Source organism: Hermetia illucens, chromosome 5 (assembly GCF_905115235.1).
Source record: "Hermetia illucens chromosome 5, iHerIll2.2.curated.20191125, whole genome shotgun sequence".
NCBI classification, from domain to species: domain Eukaryota; kingdom Metazoa; phylum Arthropoda; class Insecta; order Diptera; family Stratiomyidae; genus Hermetia; species Hermetia illucens.
Genome location: NC_051853.1, coordinates 83,728,933 through 83,749,134, shown reverse-complemented (window position 1 = coordinate 83,749,134; position 20,202 = coordinate 83,728,933). Strand labels below are relative to the sequence as shown.

Sequence of the window (20,202 nt, the reverse complement as noted above, 5' to 3'; positions counted from 1 at the left end):
TGTTGCGTCTGACAGTCTAAATATTTGGCCACTTGATTACAAAGGTCGAGACGCAATTTGTATCTGGCATAATGACATGTAATTAAGGTCTGGTGACTCTGATTGATCAAAAAAAAAAATCACTTTCGAAGAGTTTATTTTTGTAACCAGGAAAAGATTATTTGAAACTTTTCAGAAAATCTGTTATTTAACCCTTAAAACGCAAACTACTCCATCATATTTTCACTATATTTGCCTTGATAGCAGCGTTCAAAGTCTATTATGTTTTCATGAGAACGTTTTCCTTGTTCTGCTGAGTATGCCCTATAGTAGTTTAAAATTTTTCTAAATGAATATTTGTATGTGTGTAGCATATGTACTTCCACGCCATCTTGCAAACTATTATCCTAAAGTTCTCTTGATAGTTTGAAACCATCTTATTTCCTAAATAGATTGCACCTATTTTAGTCATCTTCAAGGGCATGAAGAGTCCTAAGTGCAGCAAAGCAAAAAGTGCAGTTAAAGTTATCAAAACAATTACGACTATGAAGCCCTGATAAAATCAATTCAGTTTCTTCCGCGATAAAGATAATTGACCTTCTGCTAAAGATGCTAAATTGCCCAAAACTCCGCAAATTTACTTACGTGAGCATAACAGTTCCGATTAATCCTTTAACTCAGAAGATTGGACTGCGTGGATTTGATTGGATTGAATTGGAAATGTTTGCCAAGAGTTTGGACACACCAAATAATACTGTGCGCTTCCAAATATATGCATCTTCATCCCAGACGAAAATGGCCATTAGACAAGGGAGATCCATCTCCCAAAAAGTAAGGTCACTGTGGTCACAGTGTACGTTGAAGGCGATCTTAATTAAACCACTGGTTCCAATGCTCCTCAAACCTAGTCGACCTTGTCTTTTGTTTATGCTGTGGAATCCATAGGTCCCGAATCAACACAGTGTGCCAACTCTGAAACAAACTTGGAATCTATAATGGTCCAACTAATTCAGAGAATAACCCAATTCACGGTATTAATGCAAAACATAATGTAAGAAACCAGGCGAAGCCAAACGCTAGTTTTTCAAACTCTTCTGGCAAAAAATGAGCTCTGTTACGAAACACCCTGATGGCAAAGTTTATGGAGGTTCCGGAATTCTCATTAAAAACTATATAAACCACTATAAACCACCCATGCGCACAAAGGATTGCTTAAACCTCACCAAAAAGAACCTCCGAATCATAGTGGGAATTCTCACTGGTCATTGTCGGCTGAACTACCACCTAGGGAAGCTAGGGATATCTACGGACACTGCCTGCAGGTTCTGTGAGGAGGAGGACGAAACCTCTATGCACGTCCTGGGACAGTGTCCGGCACTTGTGCAAAGTAGGTCGATACATCTGGGAGAACACTTAATACCAGATGCAAAGCTGAAACTTCTGGAAGTGGGGAACATACTAAAGTTCCTAACGGTTACTGGCCTGCTTGAGATACTATGATCAACAGGTACACTATAACCAGTAAAAGGGGCACAATAGTTCTTCAAGGACGCGGTGCGACTTTCCCTTAACAAAATAATAATAATAATATAAACCACTACCCTATCCCAATTTATTCCAAATACTACCTTCCAAGATTTATCATCTCTGCGGAACAGTTTGTAAGCTTGTTCAACACATTTAGTGAAGGTTTTATTGTAACTGCAGGCTATGAACTTCTGTATTTTGGTAGCCCTCAATATTCAATATGGTGTTGCTATTGTCATCTCTCAGAGTTGACATGATGCCATTAAAGTAGTCGAACGATTTGATAACCGGCTGATGAAGCTAACTATTAAATCAGCTGATCATGATTCATTTTTTCATCGCATACGCACCACGAACACGTTGATCTGATGCCGAGAAAGATGCCTTCTGGCAACTTCTTCACACAAAGGCCTATAACGAACCTGCCGATACCTATATCTTCATTGCGGACGATTCTACTGGTCATGTGAGCGAAGCGGCAGACGACATGTGGAAATGATTTATCAAACGATTATCTCATCGTCCTACATTTTACAGTGTGTAATGACCATTCAGAGTGCCCAGAGACGATCAAGGCGGGAGAGCTATCCAAAAGCCTGGAAAGATGGCGAAATTGACTGGTGAGAAAGCACCACTGTTCCAATATGGGAAAAGCAAGGTAGTGCAGCAGACTGTTCAAATTGCCATTCCGGCTGGCTGTTGTCTCACACTATGAAGATTTTTGAATGTACTTTTGACAACAGTATTCGCGAGGTCGTTCAAAAACCGTGAATCAAGCCGGGTTTGTCAAAAACGGCGGAACTGCTAACGCAAGATATCATGCCCGGTTACTCATGGAGAAACACCGTGAGAAGCATCGCCCTGTTTACGTTGAATTTCGGAATCTGGGGAAAACGTTTGGCTGTTCCACACGAATTAATTTGATATGCTCTGCGGGAATACCTCGTAACAAAAGAACTAGTGTGCTGAGTTAAATTACGCAACCATAAATCAAAAAATAAAGTTTACAATTCGGACTTTATCGGGTGTATCAAAACCGCTTCGCGTCGAGCGCCCTATGTAGATGATGTTTTCCTGTGCGAGGCCAGATAAAAGTAGCAGGATCACTCTGGAGACCATTCAAGATAATAACGGCCTAAGACAAGGGGATGCTCTATCATGCATCCTCTTCAACCTAGCCCTGGAGAAAGTGATTCGCGATGCAGGCGTAAATGCGAGAAGCACCATCCTCTTCAAGTCCACCCAACTATTGACATTATGGGAAGAACAACCCGAGATGTACAGTCTACCTTCATTCAGATCGAGCAGGCGGCACGAGATCTCGGGCTGCACATTAATGAAGGCAAGACGAAGTACATGGTGGCAACGTCGGAGCCAAAAACTAAAGAACGAACAACTTTGAATCGCACTGGTCGAACGAAAGCAATAAAGATAGGAGACTACAACTTTGTGCCCGTTGAAAATTTCTCCTATCTAGGATCGAAAATCACAACCGATAACAGCTACGATGATGAAATCCGCGCACGGTTGTTGGCAGCCAACAGAGCTTATTTCAGCTTACAAAAACTGTTTCACTCGAAACGTCTCACCATAGGGTCAAAGCTCTTTCTGTAAAAGACAATGATCTTGCCAGTCCTTATGTATTCCTCGGAGACTTGGGTTCTTAGCAAGAAAAATTGCGAACTCTTGGCCGCATTCGAGAGAAAAATCCTCCGAAGACTTTTTAGCCCCCAAATGAGGATGGACGATTTCGTAGCCTACATAACGACGAAATCTATGAGCGATACCACACTGGTTGTGGATAAAATCCGGCTCAACAGGTTGCGTTAGGGGCCACTTAATCCGTATGAATGAGGATGATCCGCCCCGGAAAGTCTATAAGGGCAATATCTATGGTAGAAAAAGAAGACGAGGCAGACGTTGTCTGAGATGGGGCGATGGGGTAGGTCAGGATGCCAGACAGCTTTTTGGGATATCGAATTGGTGGACCTTGGCGCAAAGCCTTGATGTCTGGAGTTCCTTAGGTCTAGACCGGATACCCGTTGTTGCGCCGTTGATGATGATGATGGGGTTGTTCCGATCGTGGCAAAAATGGGAGAGAGGCATCTTCATTGACACGTAATTATCCTTAATGAAAATTCGATTGCCAAAGATTGGTCTGAACGGGGAAGTCGGTGGAAAACGACAATATAGCTAGCCGAAACAACGGTTAGTTGATCGACTGAATGGTGACTTGATAGCCTCGCAAGTACATCCAGAACAGCTCTTTGAAAAACCAAAATGGTGCAATCGCCATATATGCCAAACGGGGGTGGAATGTCTTAGAATATAATCATGTGGGGTATCCACATAGGGGAGCGAGGACTCAAAATGTGTCCAATGAACAACGAGGGGTCGTCGTAGAAGTACAAAGTTTAGCATCACTATCACAGGTGATAAAAAGCGTTATTCTACAAAATTGCAACTATTATTAACAAAATTACAGAAAATGAAAATGTTCTATTTTATGTGAATTTATTGCACTTCAAAACGTGTATAATATCATCTTCGTATATCAATATATTAGAATCACGATAAAGTAGCTCGTATTAACGGGAGGCCTCATGAAAACACCTTATTTTTCTTTTTACTATTTTTTGCAAAACAAAAACGAGTCACGGAAGTAGAAATTCTCAAAAGACACTGGTACATATGTTCCAGTGTAAGGGATTTTTACCCAGTAAAATCACCCCTTAGCTCCTGTTTTCTTCCCCGCAGAATCACCGCAAAATATTACGTCCAAGGGTGAACGTGACTCTAGCATCTCCCTTTGCATTCGCAACCGCGTCTTTCTCGCCTCCTCTGCCTTTCTTAATTTGCACTGAGTTTGCCCTATAATGTGGGTAATTGTATTCTAGTTCTCCTGGCACGCAAGCATTTTCCCAATTAGATTCTGCGGTGTTACTATTTCTCCCAACGTCTCCTTTCGTCGGCAAATCTAGGACAATAGAAGGAAACATGTTCCGGGTCCTCCTGAATATCGTCGTAGCTGGGGCAACTAGGTAAGTTGTCCAGTTTAAATCTATAGAGGTATTTAGTCTCCGCAATGGGCGGTGAGAAACTGCGAGAAATTATAATATATCTCACCATGCCTTCTCTGCATCCACGCCTTGATGCTGGAAATCGACCCTTTTCTGCCTGTTCCCACCGTTGTTGCCGCCTCCTTAACGATCCACTTTTCTCAGAAACGGTTTTATTAATTGTCACCAAATTAGGTGCGAACGTTGGAGCTGTAAGCGCCAACCCATGAAGTGAACAACATCGATCTACATGCATAGAGTTTAAGGGGAGGTGGGTCTTCATTCACATCTGAAACCCCGAGCTTCCGGTTTTCAACTTGTTTCGTTATTGTTACAGCCGCTAATACAACGCCTGTCACGTGCTTTAGTAAGGTGTGATCTCGTTCCATCACGATCACATTGTCGTTTTCAGGAAGCTCCTTTTGATTTGCCTCAAGTTGCTCATAGGAAGCATCCTTTTCGTCTGTATCGAAAATCTGAAGTCAAGATCCTATCACAAACCGATTTTTAATCCAAGGAAGCTCAGAATGTTCCGCCAATATCGCTGGAATTTTCACACAACTTGGGAAAAAAAAACCCCCGATACCGTTGTCGAAGAGTGTGTAAGTACTCTAAAAACCAATTAAGGATTATACCCATTGGCCAGTCCTTATCCGCTGTTAACTTGTCGGTAGCGAGAAAGCTTTCAAATTTGCTACCTCATAAATATCTATTAACTTTAGCTGGCTTTTGAGATATGCAGGACAAGGGCCAGAACAGATTTCAGTTAACAAATCTAACAGTATTGCCGGTTTACATAAAATATCAAGAGTAAAAGTGAATGAAACTAAAAACTACCGAATCACATTCACATCCAAGCGAGAAACGTGTCTGCCCCCAGGTCGAAGCCATTAAATATCTTAAGTTGCACGCGGCTGAATGAAAAAGTACATTCAAGCCAAGAAATTGCAATTACACCTAAAAGTGTGATAAATATGTACTGGCTCCTGGGAAAAGTGTCTAGACTGAAATTAAAGTATAAATTTTGTGGTATAAAATGGTTTTAGAGCCCATATGAACCTATGGATTGATCTATGTCTATCCATCTATATCTATCTATGGATTGATACATCTGGCTCAGTCAAAACATTTGTGGTAGATGATAACTGGTACTCAAAACTATGCCAAAATTAAGAAAAGCTACGAAGTCCTGAAAATGTCAGTTCAAAATCCATTAACTCATAAGATTCCTTATGTAAAGCGTTAATTGAGAATCAATGGTTAGACTTTGTTTAAATTGAGAATTGTTGAAGAATTTCTGTTATGTCCTTTTATTAAGGTAGTACTTCATTATATTGGTGAGAAATACTGTTTGCCATAAATTAGTAAAAATTGATAAATTACTTTTCGTTCGTTTACATTTACTCTCTTTTTTTGTACTTTTTTACCGTATCTAATCATAATGTCTAAAATCAGCGAAGCGAACAAAGCTTGGCCAAATTATATTTACCCCTTGGTGGGATATAGCATGTCAAACACACCTACACCCTACCGCTCGGGGTTAGCTTCCTCCCCCGAGATGCCCATACCGCGACCAACTCATCTGCCATCTCAGGAGAGTAGATTCCACTGCATGGCGTAGCCCGCAATGCAATTGTCGCTCCTCCTTAATGTCTGACCTGTCCACTGTCACTTCCGTCTTCCGACCACATGGTGTATGGGTGCCAGGTATGTGTGCCAACCAAGTTCTTCGTTTGTAATTGTGTCAGGCCAGAGTATTCCAATGTCGCAGATAAGTGTTGACCAAAGTTTGGAGCTTTCCAGTGACAGTGGTGTTCATTTTCCCTTACTCACTTACTCTCACATAGCAACAAGGAAAGAACACAAGCAAAGAAAAGTCTCAGCTTGATCTTGGTGCTGAGATAACTGCATTTGCGGATTTTAGAAAAGGCAGCGAAAGCAGATCTAGCAGTTTTGATGCGTCGGACAATATCCAATTCGGTGGCATTGTCGGCAGAAACCACGCTTCCTGGATATACAAATTAATCGACGACTTCAATGCTCTGCCCATTAATGCCGATAGGGAGAGTGTGATGACCTGTCAGACAGAGAATCTTGGTTTTGTTGGTGTTTACCTTCAGTCCAACTCGATTTGTCTCTTTTTTTTCTAAAAGAGTCCACGGCCCGGTGACAGAGCAAACAGATATCATCAGCGTAATCGAGGTGTTTGAGGAAAGATGTCATAATCCATTGAACTCCTTCACATTCTCCGGACAAGGCAGCATGAATAACGCTGCTAGTAACAAGAGCAAATAATATCGATGTCAAGATGTAACCTTGGCGGACTCCCCTTTTGAGTTGAAAATCCTCTGAGATTTCGGGTTCCCAGGATTTGTGTACGAATGGAAGCAGCAGATCTGCAGTATTTCAAGGTAAAGCGCCAAGCCCAGATTTCTCTTCTCTTTGGAGTCCGTACTGGAATGTTACCGTGGCAAACCATTTCATCCAGAAGACGTCGAGTTTCATCCGATATGATGCGGTTTAGAATCGTGGCGAAGTGTTCCACCTCTTCAGTTGCTCGTCATCGTGGATGAGGAGTCGACCGTTATTGTCCTTGACAGAACTACCGAAAGATAGGAACATGCAAACTTTTTCGTGATGCGGTATACATTTTTGAAATCATTGCATTCTGCGGCGTCTTCTCCTTTCCTAACCAGCGTTGTAGCGAATTTTGTTTTTTTACAGCATAAACTACGTTGAACTTCCCGCGATTTTACTCGGTATCGGAGTTCCAACGTGTCACGCCCGCCACCACACGTAGCGGTCAATAGAGACTTCAATTTCCTGCGCTCATCGCTCATATGGGTCGAGTCCGATGAACCGCAATAGTAACCGAGAAAAGAGCATTTTTAATGGCGGCCCAATGCTAATCGATTTTCCCAGGCGGATTGCTCCGTGTATCTGCCGGCCGATCAGCAAGCCAGAAGCGCACGTAAAGCATTATCAGATGGCGATCTCTTTCGACACGATGTCAGCGCCTCATTTATGATGCGCATCCAATAGACAACTCCTAAATTACTGCTGATCGTGAAGTTTTCGATCTGATTGTTGGTATGGTGTCAGTCAGTTGAAACTCAACTGACCTTATGACAGGGGGTGAAAGATGGAGAAATGTGCAAATGTCCCACAATTGGCGTCACGGTTGCCCAGATTGTGCTTCCGCATCACATGTCGGAGGAAAGCCTTATCAAAGTCCAGTTTGGCACCCAGATCATCCATCACGATCACAATTTCACCTCTCATGAAGTGCGTGCTATTCCTTGTAGAAATGATTCTTTTCCATTATGTATACCGAAAGCTTCCGTGGGTGCATATCACCGTAGAATTGTGATGCTCCTTAACCTGGATCGGAATTTAGCAGTTATAAGCCTGTCAAAACCCGGATCCCAGGCCAAGAAAGCGCGCCTTGCGGTAGCCGTAAAAAACAGCCCGACACTGAATTCGCGTCTACTACCACCAGAGGACAAAAACACAGTACAGAGCGTGGCTGGAGGGAGAGGAGTACTCTTGAGAGTCCCACCATCTTACTTCGCTCAAGCCTAGAATGTCCAGTCTATATCATTGGAGTAACCGCACGGTTGGAGAAAGCGAGCATTCTGAGGACCCCCGTTATTGTTGTCGAGAGGCATGTCCACATAACAGAAACCAATTATAATCTATTTTCGATAGCGGAAGGTTTACGCCATGAGGTCAGTCCCTATTCGAGATATTGTTGACGTTTTGATAGCAATAAATTTGCAGGTTGCTACCTCACAAATTTCTATCCCTTTTAGTCGTTTCTTACGACAGTCAGGGAGAGTTTGAATATATTCGTAAACCCCAACTCACAGGGCATTCTGACAAGCTGGGGGCAAGGAAGAGTTGTACTCTCGAGAGTCCCACCATCTTGCTTCGCTCAAACCCAGAATGTCCAGTTTATATCATTGGAGTAACCGCACGGTTGGAGAAAGCGAGCCTTCTGAGGACCTCCGTTATTGTTGTCGACAGGAATGTCCACATTACAGAAACCAATTATAATCTATTTTCGGTAGCGGAAGGTTTACGCTATGAGGTCAGTTCTTATTCGAGATGTTGACGTTTTGGTAGGAATAAAGTTCCAAAATTTGCAAGTTGCTAGCTCAATTTCTATCCCTTTTAGTCGCTTCTTAGGACAATCAGAGAGAGTTTGAATATATTCATAAACCCGAACTCTTAGGGCATTCTGACCAGCTGCAAATTATTTAAATTTACTTACTTACTTGTCATCAGTCCCACACATGATTAGAAGGAGAATATGTATGGGTAGTTAGATAGATAGTTTTCTTGTGCCTTCATCCCCGTTTCAGTTAAATGCGTGAAATTTTCCACGCACAAGTGATTGAAGAACATTGAACATGTGCAATGTCCTTTTTCTACCGTAAAATTTCAAGCAATGCGCCAGAAGACGAATCTCCTTTATGTAGACTTCTTGGAATTCGGAAATACGGAAAAGAATCTTTAGTTATTTACAAATGGAATAGCTGCGGACACAAAGTTTCTTACATGCGGAAACACAAAACCTTGAATATCTGAAAGCTCCAGCTTCCGACTTGTTACAGATATGGATGCATGTTCATACCTGAACTTTAATATGTAAGCTCGGTAATTTCGGAACAGTCTTCCGGGGAACAATGGATTTATAGCACCCAATTAAGAGTCACTCCGACTATAGTAGAATGTTGGCATGGTATTTTTAATTAGAAGTGAGCCAATGTAACTATTCTGAATTAGATGTATCACTGGGAAAGCATTTTCAGCTCTGGCCAAGCTCTGGTCAATAGGGCGGATTTGCGCTCAATATAATTCGTAGTCCTCTGCCCTGGTAAGAAACCGTTATCGCCTAATTTTTGGAATAAATGTTCACCTGATTCAGATTTTGTCCTACACTGCGTCCTAGAACATGTGTGGAAGTTTCGCCAATCTTCTAATAGAATCTATAGACAATGTTCGTAGATATTTCTAACTTCCCCAGGCAATAGTTTAGCCTGCAGTGACGAGGAGTATTTCTACTACGTTCTGGAAGATTTTCCATCCATCCATCCTTCCATGAGCACTCTGGACTTTTCCATTCCTGGAAGTTCATTCAGTATAGTTCCCTCAGCCGCGGAAGAATATATTTTCTCTGCCATATTTTAGCTTTCTTTAGGATTTGCTGTGCAAATCTACACACTGAACTGAGACGTTTATATCTATTTATCGGAGGAGTGGAATGTGGATGTCACTGAATAGTTGATTTATTTTCTCGGCATTGCAAGGCCATTGTAGGGCCAATCACAACTGCACTCGTAAGACACTCGTTAGAATAATTTAGCAGTTGGTAACTCATGGGATTGTTATTTACTCCTCCCAACTTCTCAATTAGTAGTATATTTTCGGCTCCTCAGGATTTTATATTCATAAAACTATCATTGATTTTTACCGGGTCTAATCGAGAGTATTTTTCAAAAATATGCAGACTATCTTTTTTTTAAACATAAAGTTTGCACAATCAAATATTAAAATATATCACTTTGAATTAACTTGGGAACTTCACCAAATAATATTAAAAAATAAAATACAAACCATATTCCAACTGCAGTTTCACCAACGGCTTACTCCACAGTTGCTGTGTATGCAGTTTCCACAATTGTGCACCATCATGCCGCACAGTTTTCGTTTGATTTGCTCTCCCGAACTTGATAAAATTTTTATTGATAAAATACTGCAGTCGACTCAGTTGCAATTGTCCTTCCGTCGAAGCGCACAACAAACCGAGTAAAATCACTAAAACACTCAACACCGACGCACTCTTAATCACAGTCATGACTATCAAAATATTCTAAACACCCAAAAATTTCAGATAAAGATATGATCCCTGATGACCTCAGTTAAGTAATTCACTTGCAATAACTCGGTGAACAGGTTCACAGCATAATGTCGCGAAACTACGCCAACTATCTTACAGGTCCGGTCAATGGTCGCACATACATCCCCTTTGGTATGTAAACTAAGAATGATGAAGATGTGGTCCACCGAAAATCTTCACCTTTTTGAGCACCTTCCCATTGCGCTCGTAGTCTCGAAAGACCGTTGCAAATGATTTTGCGAAAAGTCCCAAACAAAATAGTATTTTGGTCAAGCTACGGCAAAATCTGGCTTGAAGATATCTAAAATCTTGTAAGCGCTCGTATCATGGGGTATCTAGCGAGCGTAGTGTGGATGGGCCGACTAGATTTGCAGTCATCAATAGATACATGCTCCAGCAGGCTCCGCTACCTCTTGCTGCAGAAAAGTTCGCATCGTCGGACAATCTGTAGAATCGCAGAAACAATATTGGTCTTTAGTGCATGCTTAGTGTCGAACAAGGGGAATATCCCACGTCTTTAATGAAGAGTGCGAAAAAATTCATTGCCTCGCATTTCTTTCTCGGACAGAGAAAGTTTTTTTCCTTATTTTTTTCCGGTTTTTTAAATAATTTGCTTCGCCTGTTAATATCATGAATTATGAATACCAGTAAACATAATTTGATCAGCTTTCAAGTAATAACGGAATTTCGACCAATCGTGCATATTAGCAACGACGCTGAGCTTAAATTACGGAGATAAATTCGCATTATTACCAAAAATATTGAAATTACTGGAAATTTGGTGTAATGGAATTTATCGAGAACTGGTGAGGACTTATTCAGAGTATTGTTGAAAGTAGAGTGAGTTGAGAGTTTAGATTGCTGCTTCAGGGGATGCAGAATATCATGAGGGTCTCTGAAAATTTCATTATATATTTTCACCAGAACATCATCGTCAATGTCGCGACTGCCAAAATCGAACCTTGATCTCCAGAATATATTATATGTCTTCAAAAATGTCGGTGGACTGATCGCATCCTCCAGTTGCTAAATCCTAATCGCGATCTTCTGTAGACGTATATCGTGCGCTCTCTATTTTCGTGGCTTTCGTTAATGTTGGGGATTCTTACGTCATCTACATGCTCCATATGTTCTGTCCACTGCAGTTTGTGAAACTTCACTATAAAACCCGGGTCGTGCGTGAGAATTATGTGGGTAAAATCGGCTCCGCAGTGGAAATTTATTGAAGTTTTTATTTCAGATTTGGTGGACCTCTCTTCTCCATTTTCCGAGACTCGTTCAATAAGGTCTGGATACCCTGGGTTCCTGGCCATGTTGGGTTGGAAGGCAATGAGACATCGGATGAACTAGCCAAGAAGGAAGCAGGGATGCTTCTACGCGGTCCAGAATCCTTCTGTGGAATCGGAAAGGGGTTTATGGCAATGACATTAAAGAATGAAGAGGATCGGCTGAGGGAACTATACTGGCGGGATTTATCAGGAAAGAAGCAGTCCAGGGTACTTATTGGCGGTTACGACCCCAGCGCACAAAGGACTGTTTAAACCTCACCAAGAAGAACCTCCGAATCATAGGGGGAATTCTCACTGGTCACTGCCGACTAAAATATCACCTAGAGAAGCTAGGGATATCTACGAACACTGCCTGCAGGTTCTGTGCGGAGTGAGTTGAATCCTCTTTACAGACTGAGGACAGTGTCAGGCACTTGTGCAAAGTAGGTCAAGGCACGTGAGAGAACACTTAGTATCAGATGCAAAGTTGAAAGATTTGAAAGTAGGGAATATACTGAAATTCCTAACGACTGTGGCTTGATGTACTATAGTTAATAGGTACACCGTAATCAGTAAAAGGGGCACAATAGCTCTCTAAGGACGCCGTGCGACTTCTTCTTAACGGAATAAAAAAAATCAAATTTCGTCGACTTCTTTGCCTTCCTTTCTCAGATGTGTTCCAAGATATATGAAACCATCCATATCTTCGAGGTTGTATTTCCCAATTTTCAAATTTTGTTGTGTTGGGGCTGGTTTTCTTGTTTGGGTGATCAATTTTGTTTTGGTATCGTTGACTCTTAATCCAACTACCTTTGTTGCAAACTGTAGATCTAGAAAAGTTGCTTTGGCTCCGGCTGGTAAGCGTGCCGTTATGTTAATATCGTTCAAGTATGCTATTATCTGATTCGGTTTTAATAGTAGTGTCCTTTTTAAGGTTTTGTGTAAAAAAAAACCTCATTAAAATCGCTTTACTGTCTGTCTGTTTGCCTTTTTTTCCAGAGGTGGAAATTTTCCAAAGACACTGGTACACATGGTCCAGCGTGTGGGATTTTTACTCACTAAAACCACCCCCTAACTCCTGACCTTATTGCTGCGGAACCACGAACCAACGGGGTGCACATGGCTCTAGCCTCTCTTTTTGCCCATCGATTGCATTTGCAACCGCGCCTGGGTCGCATCCTCTGTCTCTCTCAATCTGCACTGAATGCGCCCTACCATGTCGCTCACTGCATTCCATTTCTTCTGACATGCGAGCATTTTCCCAATTATATTTTCCGCTGCTACTGTTCTGTGCTAATGTCTCGTTTAGATTCTTCCTGTCCTCCGCGAATCTAGGACAATGGAAGAAAACATACTGCGGGTCCCCCGGAATACCGTTGCAGCTAGTACAGTTGGGTGTGCTGTCCAGTTTAAACCTATGAGAAACTGCATGAGATCATAACTTAGCTTATCATGCGTTCTCTGCGTCTAAACCTTTATGCTGGGAATCAATCTGTGATTCCATCGACCCTTTTTCGCTCGTTCCCATCGTTGCTGCCACCTGCTTAACGATTCTTCTCTTTCAGGGTCTTTCTTTTGCCGATCAGAGGAAGAATCCGGTCCGTTATAGATACGTGTCATCTCATCGGCCAAAATGTCGATCGGCATCATTCCAGCTATTGCGTAGACCACTTCGTCCGAGATGATTCTATCACCACAGTACACTCTTAGGACGGCCTTTCTATACTCTTATCTTTTGAGCATTGGATGCGGTATGCAATGCAGTTGACCAAATTGCTGCTGCGTAAAGCAGTATAGGTCTCACCACTTTAATTATAAGCAGTCTACGGGTGCATCGCGAGCCCCCAACATTTGGCATCGTCCTTGCCAGGGCTATGTTAACATTGGACGCCTTGGTCCAAACATTAGTAAGTGCTGCTTGAAATGCAGTCTCGCACCTATCAGCATTCCAAGCTATTTAATTGCTGGCTGTGATGTGATGATCGCTTCCCCATTCTGATATGGCATTGGTTTCCTTACGCCGCTTCGTGATAAGTGCCGCCTTGTGTTCAAGACCTGCATCTTTCAGCCACTTCTTTATAATAGTGATTGCTTTGGATGAATATAATTCCACATCCGCCAGATCTTTTGCAACAACAATCACCTATGCTATGTCATCGGCGTAACCTACTATTGTTACCTCGCTATCATTATACATGATGTTCCACAATAGCGGTCCCAGCACAGAGCCCTGTGGAACACCCGCGGAGATAATGTATTCTTTGGTTCCATTATTTGTGTAGTACCAGAGCCTTCTATTTGTTAAGTAGCTGTCGACTAGCGCAGTTAAGTAATTCGGTACACCAATCGCCGCCAATGACCTCCTTATAAGGTTCGAACCGGCAGAGTTGAACGTATTTTGCAAGCCAAGGGTAATCACAGCACAATAGTTGCTAGTGCCACCTGTTCCGTGTATCGCATTTTCAGCTAAACCAGTGACCAATTTGATGGTGTCGACCGTTGATCTGGCTGTACGGAAGCAGAATTGTTGGCCTGATAAGCCTCTCAACTTTTTCCTCATAGTGTCCAATAGACATATAGACCTGTGCCGTCGATGCCGGGCGCTTTGTTGTCCTCCAGCCTACCGCAAATCTCCAATACTCCTTTCGTCAGGGTATAATAACAACCACATCTAGAGATGTTTGTAGACTGTAACCTCCCTGAGGGAACAAACCCTAAACGTTTTTCAGTAGGAGATTGGGACATGTAATTTTCGGAGCTACTTGACCTCTAAATCTTTCCATCATAACCCGGTAAGCGATGTGCTTAGTTTAACCACCTCCTTGTCTAAGCTGCTTGTAGCCACAGTGGTTAAACTGTCCATCACCGAGGCAGTGCAGTCGAGGGATATCAACGACCAGGAGCCTGCTTGATCGATTTCTGGAGGCGATCAACAAACACAAATGCATTATTAATTGTATCATCAAAGATTCGGTAACATATCGGTGCGTGTACACAAGGAAAATTCGAAGAAGGATACTTCGGAGGATTATCATTAAGGGATGTATAATACTTTGGGAGAACAGGAACAGAATGGGAGCAGATTTTCAAAAACTCTACAACCATGGCAAACGAACCGAGGATTGACTGACGACGTGAAGTTACGCCATCATAAAAGCAAAGTTAAAAAATGTCAGGAAATTCTGTGAAATGATTGAACAAATCACTGAAGCATCAGAGTTGTAGCCAGCGTAGAGCAATGTCCTCTGTTTGAAAAAGGAATATGGGACATTTACCGCAAACGAGATGGTACCCCCTGGGAAAGTTAAGGATATCTGCGAACACTATGTACAGATTCTCCGTGCATATTCTGAGACAATTTCTGACTCTTGTGCAAAGTAGGTTAAAATATCTGAGAGAGTACTTAACACTAAATCATAGACAGCCTGAATCTGGAAACAATCAAAACTGTCTCTAGATTATAGGATTGATTATCATAATATAATTATTAAGTATACTATAACCAACAAAGTGGCATAATGGCTTCCCTTAATACAAATTATTAGTATTAGTCCCACTTCTTCAGACTTCCACATGTTTCCATTGATGACGGATGATCTAGTTGTACAGCACTTCTTTACATATGACCAAACAAAACCGTTCAAGGATTGCGTCACAAATAATGGAAACAAAATGCTATCCAAATACGATATGAATACGATTTGGGGGGCGAGCAAACTGTAAATCTCGAATTTTATTATAATGTAGAGGCTACGCATTGGTAAGTGATATATGTAATATCAGCCTTAAGTGTAATATTACATTATTATCATCGAACGCGGTTCAAGTGTCACCACATTACCAAACATCACCGCATTACCTACGATCACTGCATTACAAATGTGGTAATATTACCTGTGTGATAGGTAATATTTGGCTTTAAGCAAATGCTGCGGGTTGATTTATGTGAATATGCTAGGAACAATCGAAGTAAGGTGATGGGATTGTGGGAAATATTCGTGTCTTTCTTGCGGCGTTGTGCTATTTTACTCTAGCACACCTGTCAGGAGTGATGTATTGGAATCAGATAGAATATGGACACTGAGAAAGATATAGAGGATAAGCAGGCTTTTTTTAGAATGCAGTCCATGGGATGCTCTCTAAGTATGCCATTGCAATCATGATCTGAATACAATAACATCTCTCATAACATCTAGCTTGGACATATGATGGAAAAACATGATGTTGAGGACCGCAATGACAATGACAAAAGATCTGCAACGTTCACCGCTTCATTCATTCATTCATTAGTGTTACATTTTTCGGGCAGGTAGTTTTCCTTAAGATCACCTGAGTTTCATCTAGCCGGTAACGTACATGTAATCAAATCTGCTTACTATCAGATCGAGTCATGCTCCATGGGGAAATCATTCTGGATTTGGAACAGAAGCAAATAAGGTCGAACTGACGACTATTGAGCGAGTCAGGCGTGCTCAGGAAATGTCGTATTTCTCACAGTGTTATCTCTTTTGTTTCTATGGCATCGCATACTATATCCGCTAGCCAATACGAGGTAGTTTCGGTTGACCGTCCTGCCCGGTAAGGGTATTGACATGGATGTAGAGAATTGCGCGTTAGAACTTTAGTTCTAATATATGTAGTTATCTATAACCTTTCCCTCGTTTTCAATACGGGAGAAGCGAGGCAATTTGGCCTGAAAGATTTAGGTTCAAAAAAATCCGTTTTTCCTGCTTTCTGAACGAAGACCACTTTTGCTCTCCTTCATTCATTTGGTATATATCCCAAGGCGATGCTACTGCCTATTACCCTTGGAAGAGATCCTCAGATGATTTCTAGGCCTCTCAGGAGTAGTACTGGAAAAATGCCATCTGTTCCGGGTGAATTCAGTGGGCTAAAGGTTTCTACAGCTGACTTTACTCTAGCTTCTGAATATACCTCTTTTGCTAATTCCCAATTCTCCTTTTTCCCTTCTGTTGGGGCGACCGCAAATTGTTGCCTTCCGCCATGAAGCGGGACCCCCGTTGGGAATTCTGTAAATTTCGCATCTTTTTCAGACAGATTGAAGATATTGCCCTATTTTTGGCTTTAACTTTGTACAGCCTGTATGCTTGCATTTTTGTACCTTGGCCAGTCCCTGCTCTATTTTGCAAGGCTGAAGAGTTTTCAGACCTCATTTATCATTCTGGCTTCGTTCCCATTCCACGAAGGTACGTTTCTTGATATTTTGACTGCCTCACATGTGTAGATGACGACATCCACTTGATGTCGGACCGGACCAAATGGAGAGCAACTTTCTCCCACTTTTTATGGTTCACGAACTCCTCTTTTTAACAGCCAAATTTCAGATATCAAAAGAGGGACGAAGACGGCTACGGTTTCTTACGTTGGATATAATTCGCACGCTTGTCGTGTTTCGCGAATTATAAAAGGGAACATATATCATAACACCTGCGAGCCGCTTCGGTCACGCTGCTACCATGGCAGCGTCTGATAACTTGCTTCTGCCCTGGTACGAAACCGTAGCGGAGATGTCGCTGAGATGCTGTTTTGTAGAAATGATAACATGAAAGTATCATATCGTTTTAATGACAAGGCAAGCTGCAAAGTTTTATATTTGACAGATAGTTGTAGCGTTCAGAATATTTTTTTTAACCATTCGAAAATGGAAAATTTTGTCCCTACGAAGCAGCATTTGCGGGAAGTTTAATATACTTTCGCAAATTGAAAAAGGAAAGTCTTAGTCTGCTTGGCGAAGCCCCTGACGACTACGAACTATCGGTTTAGCCAATTCAAGAGTATTAATTTTAACTTTTGCAACCAGCCGCGCCCCGCTGCACCAAAAGAGTTTGAAGACGAAGAGCTGGAAGCGTTACTTCAAGAAGATCCGTGTCAAACTCTGCAGGAGTTACCGGAAGCGTTAAATGTTGATTCAACAACAGATAGCAAGACGCGGACATAAACTCGTTCATCGAAAAAGAAGGAAAGACGGCAAGAAAGGCGATTAACCACTTGTGAAATGCTCCTTGGAAGACACAAAAAGAAGTTAATTTTGTATTGAATATTTACCGGTGATGGAAAGTAGATTCACTATGACAATCCTAAGCGAAAAAACCAGAGTGAAGCCAGATGAACTGCCAACATCGACACCAAAACGAGACATCCACTGCAAGAAGCTTATATTGTGTATCTGTTGGGACCAGCAAGGTGTGCTGTATTACGAGTTGCTGCAACCGAATGAGACTGTGACAATAACTACATCGAGAGCATATGATCGTTTTAAGTCGAGCACAATAAACGGCCAGAATTGAGCGAAAGACAACTTACGACAACGCTCGACCTATTCTGTGAAAATCGTAAAAGACACGTTGGAGTTGCTTGGCTGGGAGGTTTTACCTCACTCGCCTCACCTCAAAAACTACTCAGAAAATTGGGTCGCCTCGCTTCAAAAAATCTGGAGTTCTTTCACAGAAGGGTTTATCTTTTGTCCGAAAGATGGTAGAAGGTTATCGATGCTGATGGAAAACATTTTACTTAATTTCAGCTGTAAATATTTTTTAAATAAAATCATTTTCGAATACTTAAAAGCGCATGTTATTTATTCCGCCTCCCAATACTTTCGAGTTGCCGTCAATATCAAGTCTGATTGTTCTAAGTGTCCGACATAAAGGACTCACCCGACACCCTCCAATCCTTAAGTAAACCATTCAACAGTGTTCCCTAGAGTTATATCTAGTACTTCTTGCATGGTACTGGGCACGAATGTTGATGGGTTTGTTCTAGCTAATTGCTAAGGATGAATTCAAGAACCTGCGTTACTTTCCTTGATGTTATGGTCGGTAGTAGCTTTCCTCTGTCAGAACTTTACTAGTCTAACGACTAATTCAAGTGGATCTGTTTGTCCTCCTGAGAAGTATCTTGTTGCTACGACTGTCTCTCGAGTTCTGCTCCCGGCAGTCATGAGGTCTCCCGTCAGAAACGTTGAAGAACACACCCGGTGGAAAGCCTACCGAGACACCAAAACAGCCCAGGTAAACCTCCACTACGCAAAAGCTGCATTTGCAATAATTTCAAGGGGAAATTCCAAAGGATAACATGGGAATAATGCTGACTTAAGAACCCTGAGTATACCGGGGGCAGATTCGCAGTATACGTATATGCGAGCTTTGGTTTCAGCACAGATCCCAAATTACCGGCATGTTTCCTCCTAGCAAACCGTGAATCTGCCCCAGGCATACTCAGGGCTCTTAAGTAAGCATTATTCCCATGTTATCCTTTGAACCCTTGAAATGATTGCAAATGCAGTTTTGGGTGGTGGAGGTTTACCTGGGCTACTTCGAAGTCTCGGTAGGCTTTCCACCAGGTACGTTGCGAAATCGATAGTTGATAAGGGAATTACGTCGTTTAGTTTCCTCAAAGGATCGCCCATCTACCCCGATTGTGTTGAGTTTGCTCTCGACTTTGCTTCTAAAGACTGGATGGAGATCCATATTCTGAGCAATTAAGAGGTCCAGAAGGTCCAACGTTTTCAGTACTCCGTTTTTGAGGAGGTACACTGTCATCATGCGTAATTAAGGTAAATAGCAAGCAATGAGGCTCCATTTGAATGCAGTCATTTACCCCCAACTGCAAACCATTTAATGGGTATGATTCGCATAACACCCTGGATTGGGGAAGGTGTTTTTCGACTCCTGGGACCAGACCCGCAGCGTCGAACGGGCTCTTCCATATTATCAAAAAAGTCTAATGTTATCAACGTTTCTCTCTCTTTTGGAAAAATTCGGTGCTCAGGTAGGATCATCTCTAACTCTTTTCTCGCCACAGGGATTGATGTGGCTTTCTTAATCATTTGATATCAGGTCATATTAATCGTCGAATCAAATCCGAAATTTCGATTTTAAATCGTCTCTGTGATACTATGTCGGTTCATTATATCTCTCGAGTGTTAACATCTCATGCCAAATAGTATTTGCAAGACCTGGAGAACTCTAGCTTGTTTACCTTCTGCACTTCACCTGTAAATTATGCTGGGGCCCTGGAGTGCAAGAACAAACAGGTACATATGCTGATAAGTATTAAGACATTACATTTAACTTTCTTTTACATTCCACTTTCATTTTAATGAGACGAGCATGACATATTGACGTTTTCATATTGATTGAGCATCATTCAGTATGTAGTCATGCGTGTGCTAAGAGTCAAGTGTGAAACATTTGCGACGGACACATGATTTCTGAGGGCTAATGATTTATTATTGTAAATTTGTTTGTTCTTGTCCTATTTAAACTCTTTAGCTCCCTGTTTTTGCGCATTCAACTTATTGGTTTTCTTGATGAGCTAAGTTTTACTGAAAGTTTTCTAGATTTTTGTTTGCATCAGATCGTCAGATAGTCGCTTAGAATGTTTCAGGGCAGCATGGATCAATGTCAAGTACATGCAAATAAGGCTAAAGAACTACCTTCGTCAAACC

The 20,202-nt window shown here is 41.8% G+C and overlaps 2 protein-coding genes across 2 annotated transcripts in view; one reads left to right on the top strand and one right to left on the bottom strand.

Moving 5' to 3' along the window:
- Positions 1-10,802, bottom strand: part of LOC119658526 (carboxypeptidase B) — an 85,448-nt gene extending 74,646 nt beyond the window's left edge. The window contains exon 1 of the mRNA XM_038066004.1: positions 10,185-10,802. Coding sequence (XP_037921932.1) covers positions 10,185-10,425 — 241 coding nt within the window. The 5' untranslated portion in view covers positions 10,426-10,802. The remainder of the gene's footprint in view (positions 1-10,184) is intronic.
- Positions 1-20,202, top strand: part of LOC119658524 (centrosomal protein of 162 kDa) — a 352,018-nt gene that overhangs the window by 172,945 nt on the left and 158,871 nt on the right. The window lies entirely within an intron of this gene.